General features: G+C 43.2%; 1 protein-coding gene across 3 annotated transcripts in view; it reads left to right on the forward strand.

The window, feature by feature from the left end:
* FAM107B (family with sequence similarity 107 member B) overlaps positions 1-5614 on the forward strand; it is a 49256-nt gene extending 43642 nt beyond the window's left edge. For all 3 annotated transcript variants that reach the window (XM_035127506.3, XM_035127509.3, XM_035127508.3), the window contains exons 3-4: positions 601-754; positions 1305-5614. In XM_035127506.3, the coding sequence (XP_034983397.1) occupies positions 601-754; positions 1305-1421 (271 nt within the window). In that variant the 3' untranslated portion in view covers positions 1422-5614. The remainder of the gene's footprint in view (positions 1-600; positions 755-1304) is intronic.
* The last annotated feature ends 1793 nt before the right edge of the window (positions 5615-7407 follow it).

A 7407-nucleotide genomic window follows, 5' to 3' on the forward strand; every position in this document is an offset into this window, starting at 1 on the left:
CAATCAGTTGAATGGATCTAAAACACGTTTTTCTGTCAAATGGTACTCCCAAATAAACCTATTTACAAAAACAGCCTGTAGCAGACAATTTTTTAAAAAGTACTTACTGGTGCTGGTTGCAGGTTATTTTCTTGGGCGGGATTGCTTTTTCTAAGGCGCTGCATGTTACAAACTTGTGCATGCGATCTGAAAACAAACAATTTCTTAAAACTATTCATATGAAGATTTGTGCTGATTTAGTCAAATAAATGTACAGTGGTACCTCTACTTACGAATAACTCTACTTATGAATGTTTCTACTTATGAATGGAGCTCCGTCCGCCATCTTGGATGCGGTTTAGATAGGATATTTTCTACTTACGAATTTTTAGATAGGGTTGCTTCTACTTACGAATTTTTTCTCCCAATGCATTCCTATGGGATTCGACTTACAAATTTTTTGACTTACAAATGTGCGTTCGGAACGCATTAAATTCGTAAGTAGAGGTACCACTGTATATGATTGGCAGATTTCTCATCAGATGACTGTCCTATAACATAATAGGAATATTTCCTGTCAATAAGTAACTCAACGCAGAACCCCCTCCCTTCTTTTGATAGGGGTCTTGCTCCTCAGAACAAGCCGGAGCTGCAAAAGGTGATGGAAAGACGAAAAAGAGACCAAGTTATCAAGCAACAGAAGGAGGAGGAGGCACAAAAGAAGAGATCGGACCTGGAAATTGAGCTACTCAAACGACAACAGAAATTGGAGCAGGTAAGAGGGCAGGAAAATGGTGTAGAATAGACTCGAGAAGCTGCTCTTTTCTTTATTAGATATTTCACTATAAATTATATACCAAAACCTCAACGCGGTTTACAAAAAAGATAAAATAATAAAATTATCTAGATCAGATCAATGAATTCAGCACCACAGAATGTGCTGGAAACTCTTTCGAAATATGAAAAGAAAACGTGATGGTTAGTTTCACAGCTGACTTTTGAAAACAATTGGTAATACTAGGTTTAAAAATTATAGGAGAAGATTCATGGAGAAGTGTTGCAAATATCGATCAGGCAAGATGATCAGGGGATGTGTTCTCATTCTCTCAGGGTGACCCTGGAAAGTTGGAAGTGAGGGACCAGGTAGTGAAATAGACCCAGAGCCTCCTTTTGCATGTATGCTGCTGCTATCGAGGCTGAGCCCTGCACATTAACAAAGTACTGAATCTGGTTACTCTCACTGCTTATAATTAATATTTTGAGAAATGCCACTCTGATCATTTCTTCTTCTTCTTCTTTTTAAATCGATCTCTTTTTGTTTTAAGCTTGAACTTGAAAAGCAGAAGATCCAGGAGGAGCAAGAGAACGCACCTGAATTTGTGAAAGTGAAAGGCAATTTGAGGAGGACAGCGCAAGAAGCTGCAGAAGTTGAAGACTCCTAGAAGAAGGGCCCCCTTTCAGACTTGAAGCCATTTCCCCAGTGGCTGCTGCTGCGGAGAGGCTTCTCAGGATCTCTCACCCCTTTGCCCTGAATCTAGGTGGAAAATGAGCTCGTACGAGGTCAACGTCTGGAACATGTGCAGATGAATGATTGCACACCAGATAAAACTCGCCAATAATAATGTGGAGACCAGAGGATAAACAAGCAACCTGCTGTCAATTGAAAGTAGATGGGAGGGAAACGGATTTGAGTCGCTGACATTGTTTGCTTATTCCTGATCCGAGCTTAGTGGGCATCTCAGGCTAGTGTGTTATTATTATTATTATTATTTGTATTTCCCACTTTGTGAAGTTCTGCTATGCAGAAGAGCAAAGTGTTCTGAAACCACTCCTTGTCGCATTTTGTGTGGAAACTCGCCTTCAGAAATGACATGCTCTCCCCCCCCCCCCGCGCTCCACAGTCTCTAATGTACATAGACGTTCCTTTAGACTTGAAGTTGGATTTCTCTTGTCCTGCTACTTGTGTGTGGGCCAAGAGTGCGTCTTATTGCCATGAGGGAATCTCTAAGAAATGAGTTAGAGGAAAGAACTGAATGTCTTCTTCTGCCACTGAGCCGTTTAAGGCTGTCGTTGGTCGCCTGCGCCTTTGTGGCGCTGGAATGCCCATGGATGAGTGGCTGGTTTTCTCCTCCTCCAGCCTTGCTGAGCAGCCATACTGCTTTTACCATGTTGTTCTTCCTGTGCAATGTGCACTTGGCCATGTCTAAATTGCCACTGGCCGTTCTTTCTTTCTTTCTTTCTTTCTTTCTTTCTTTCTTTCTTTCTTTCTTTCTTTCTTTCTTTCTTTCTTTCTTTCTTTCTTTCTTTCTTTCTTTCCTATACTGTACATAATTTCATGGTGGTCTAAAGAACCGCAAACTAGCTCTAGCCCTACACTGCAGGGTATGGGGGGGGGGGAGGCCTATGTTCTCTTGGCAGCCACCCCCATTGTGTCGCGTGGACTTTTGTGGATCAGTTTGCGGAACAGCCTGCTGCTCTTCAAAGAAGAACACAACATCTAAAACAAACTGGGCATGCTTGAACTCGCACAGGCCTTTGGGAGCTGAATTAGTCATTTTTAGGGTTCTTTGTGCTTTGGGCAGTTCGAAAACAAGTCCTGCATGCATCTGGTTGACCCCGGGATGCTGGACTCGAGGGGCCATTGGGCTGCTCCAGAGGGCTATTCCTAATTCTCAAATGGCCGTAAAATTAAGCCCTGCAGGTACAAACATTTGCAACTGCTTCTCAAAGCTTGACTACAGGGTAGAATATCCAGGAGCTTGAAATCATGATGAATTCCCTTGCCTGCCCATGCAATCCTATACATGTCTACTTTGAAGTAAGTCCCACTGAGTTCATTGGGGCTTACTTCCAGATAGCTTAAAAACCCCGACCCACCGGGAGGCATATAGATATATATATATTCTAGAAGCATGACCCAGCTGGCCATTTTTATTTTTATCTTTTGGAAAGCTTGGTTTCTGTGGTTCATTTCACCGTTCAATTGATAGAAAACCACTGAAGCCCAGATACAAAACTGTATATTGTCAGTGGGATGAGGGGGGGGGATGCCATTATGTGGGGCTTTTAAAGGGAAAATGCCAATTTATTATTTTTCCTAGATTTCTATCCACCATCTCTTCCAGCTAGGTTTAGCACCCTTTAAAATTACATTTAAAAGCACTGGGCATGAGGCCCAGTGTACAGGATAGCCCATGATGCTCCAATCTGGATATGATCATTAGACATGTTTTTAATTTTCTACACAGTCTGGAATCTGGGTGCTTTAGCTGTGGAAGCTTGCAATACTTATGCATAACTAGAAACAAAAAGAACCTAAAATATGGACATGCAGGTCCTCTTCTAAACACAGTCTCTGATCTTAGTGATTCCAGTACTCTTGTGTGTGAGAGAGAAACATATATAAATAATTATTGCATTTTTGGTTTCGGGGTGTGCAGCTGAGTAATGCCTACTGCTGGAAACCTCCAAAGCTGGCTTTTCAGCAAAGGCCAAAATGGTTGTTTGAAAGATTCTCAAGATAGGTCCGGATCATGCAAGTGTCAGTAGCTGTAGTTCAACAGCTGCTTACATCTACATTAGATGAGGATCATGTCCATTGGCTTGTTCTGGCAAGCTGAGCAAAACGAATCTTTCTTTTGCAATTATATCCAAGCAAAAAGCATTTGATCTCAATACCAGCTTGTGCAAGTGATGTGTTCTGTCATTGCTGCAGGCACTGGAAATTGGAAAAACAATTTCAGGACTGGTTCTTGGGGACCGAATGTTGACAAAGAGCAGCCTTGACTTTGGCATAAAGCTTTTCAAGTTGTCAGGACCCAAGCAGCTCTTCAGAAAATAAAATCACATTATAAATCCAAGTCAATGATAAATAAGTTTTGCTAAGAATTAATTTACTTCTAATTTAAATCCTGACATGGTTTATTTATCATTGGCTCGGCCTAACATTTTCGGAAGAGAGTGTGAATGTCTCTAATATGAAACCCATTAATAAAGCGATGCTATTGGGTTGCTTAATATTGGCCAAATCTGGGGTCTTTATTTTAGAAGCAGTGGCATCTTGGGCTGCTTTTGCAAAGCAGACTTCTGAATGCCCAGTAGCTGCCTTGATTTCATTCCTTCTCATTAGTCTGTGGATGGAAGTTGTTTCTAATCTCAAAAAAAGCTCATAGCCCATGTAGTTGCACTGTGTCTGGTTTGCCACTGTTTTTCCCTACCTTAGCCTAACTTTCTGTACTGCCGTTGGTGTGGGAGAAGCACCCAGAAAAACCTGCCTTAATACTTTTATTTTATTTTTTTAAAAAATCTATATTTATTGGCTTTTAAGAACCTTAAAAAATAACCGTAACTGAAAAAAAGATGACTGCATGTGAAGTGTCTCCCTGTGTAGCTCCAACTGATACTGCTCCGTGACTTTCCCCTTCTCCCTCTTGCCTTTTCTCCTGCATTTCCTCCCTCCTTGTGTCTATGCAGTTTCTCCTCCTTTTTCTTTACCTTGTGCTCAAGCTGCCATCGCCCCCACCTTTTTTTTAAAAAAAAAAGATAATCAGGAACACTTCTAGAGTCCAGTTCCCTTGCAAGCTTCTGGGTCAATAGGTAAATTAAGGTATTCACAACAACTTGGGGGTAATGATTCCAAAATACGACAGATATGTTTTGGCCCAAAGCCCTCTGAACGTAATAAAGATCATAGCATTGTAGGACCGGGGGGCGGCCAAGGCTCATCTAGTACAACCTCCTGCAATGCAGGAATCTCAACTTATGGCTCCCTATCCAGTTTGAAACCAGACCAGACCCTGCTTAGCTTTGCCAATGTCCTGGCAGGTTTATTGCTGCCCTGCTACATCACTGAGCTCTGAGTCCGACCTTTAGCTGAATGCACAAAGGAACCTCTCTGGTCCCAAGTGCTTGTGGTGGGATCAGCTGCCTTCTGAGGTAAGGAGGGACGTTTCTTATAGTGCTTGAGGGGACCAGTCCTGCTTTGTAGATACAGCACGTAAGTAGTAATCTTCAGGGAGGGGGAGAGTAGTACTACTAAACCAGTAGAATGTGAACCTGCTTTTAGCCCATATCGGAAGTCTGCCAGACTTTTTGTTTAGGAATCCAGAATCTTGTTATGTGTTGGTATGACAGACCAGAGGCCTGGCAAATGCTGTCAAATGGTTTGAACTTTTTTCCCTTTTGTTTTTCCTTAATTTGTGGAGCTGAATTAACAGCTTTCACAACTGAGATTCTGTTCGCCTTTCCACCACCTTCTTCTAAATCTTCAATCTGCTTAATATTTTCAGTTGTGCTACCTTGGTTTAAAAATGCCTGACTCTTTTTACAAATCGCCTCTTAAGTGATGAATGCTTTTTAAACCACCTTTATTTTTAGCAAGTTAAGTTAGCAAATTAATATTACCTCCCTTTTCTTGGAGTGGAGTTAGTCTCTTTTATGTCTCCATTTGTTTCTGTGTGTACATATATAAATATTAAAAAGGGAGCCTTAATGGGATTTGTTTTCATAATTTAATATTTTTTGTATTTGCTCTTGCCTATTGGTTTTTAACAAAGTGTTACAGAATTGAGGATGGAATTCTTAGAACCAAAGTTAATACTTAATAAAAAATCTTCTACATGCTTGGAATATGCAACTGTGTGGGTGTGTGACCTTGGTCTCCGCTGCATTCAACAGCTCTCTGGTCACTTCACATTGAATTTTGCCTCTTGCAGGGAATAATGCCAAGGTCACATTGACTGACCTTTCAAATTACTTCTATGGCTATGCACATACAAGGTGTAATTGACTGATAAAATTAGTTTGGCAGAGGCTAATCTCCCAACTTCCTTGCATTTATACTCTGGAGCAAAGATACTCTGGATAGTGGAGTCTTAAATGGCGTTTGTTCCTCTTCTGCCATCACTCGGCAAATGATTTCTGTCTGTGTCCTCTGACATCCTGAATGCAGTTGGTTCAGGTGAGATGTGCAGCCATAAGAAAAGCCATAAGAATGTAGCATTCATGTTGCTCTCAAAATAATAATAATAATAATAATAATAATAATAATAATAATAATGATAATAATAATTTATTATTTATACCCCGCCCATCTGGCCGGGTTCCCCCAGCCACTCTGGGCGGCTTCCAAAAAAACAGAAATTCTAAAATACAGAAATCCATCAAACATTAAAAGCTTCCCTAAACAGGGCTGCCTTGAGATGCCTTCTAAAGGTCTGGTAATTGTTCTCTTTGACCTCTAGTGGGAGGGCATTCCACAGGGTGGGTGCCACTACCGAGAAGGCCCTCTGCCTGGTTCCCTGTAACTTGGCTTCTCGTAATGAGGGAACCGCCAGAAGGCCCTCGGAGCTGGACCTCAGTGTCCGGGCAGAACGATGGGGGTGGAGACGCTCCTTCAGGTATACCGGACCGAGGCCGTTTAGGGCTTTAAAGGTCAACACCAACACTTTGAATTGTGCTCGGAAACGTACTGGGAGCCAATGTAGGTCTTTTAGGACCGGTGTTATGTGATCTCGGCGGCCGCTCCCAGTCACCAGTCTAGCTGCCGCATTCTGGATTAGTTGTAGTTTCCGGGTCACCTTCAAAGGTAGCCCCACGTAGAGCGCATTGCAGTAGTCCAAGCGAGAGATAACTAGAGCATGCACCACTCTGGAGAGACAGTCACTGGGCAGGTAGGGACTCAGCCTGCGTACCAGATGGAGCTGATAAACAGCTGCCCTGGACACGGAGTTGACCTGTGCCTCCATGGACAGCTGTGAGTCTAAAATGACTCCCAGGCTGCGCACCTGGTCTTTCAGGGGCACAGTTACCCCATTCAGGACCAGGGAGTCCTCCACACCCGCCCGCCTCCTGTCCCCCACAAACAGTACTTCTGTCTTGTCAGGATTCAATCTCAATCTGTTAGCCGCCATCCATCCTCCAACCGCCTCCAAGCACTCACACAGGACCTTCACCGCATTCACTGGTTCTGATTTGAAAGAGAGGTAGAGCTGGGTATCATCCGCATACTGATGAACACCCAGCCCAAACCCCCTGATGATCTCTCCCAGCGGCTGCATATAGATGTTAAAAAGCATGGGGGAGAGGACAGAACCCTGAGGCACCCCACAAGTGAGCGCCCAGGGGTCTGAACACTCATCCCCCACCACCACTTTCTGAACACGGCCCAGGAGGAAGGAGCGGAACCACTGTATGACAGTGCCCCCAGCTCCCAAGCCCTCTAGACGGTCCAGAAGGATGTTATGGTCGATGGTGTCAAAAGCCGCTGAGAGATCCAGCAGAACAAGGAAACAGCTCTTACCTTTGTCCCTAGCCCGCCGGAGATCATCGACCAGTGCGAAAAGTGAAGTTCAGCAGTTATTGTAAGGCTGGGAAGATGCTGAACAATTATACACAAAAGGTCTGAGTTGTCAGCCCTGCCTTTATATA

This window comes from Zootoca vivipara, chromosome 9 (genome assembly GCF_965207765.1).
Source record: "Zootoca vivipara chromosome 9, rZooViv2.hap1.1, whole genome shotgun sequence".
Classification (NCBI taxonomy): Eukaryota; Metazoa; Chordata; class Lepidosauria; order Squamata; family Lacertidae; genus Zootoca; species Zootoca vivipara.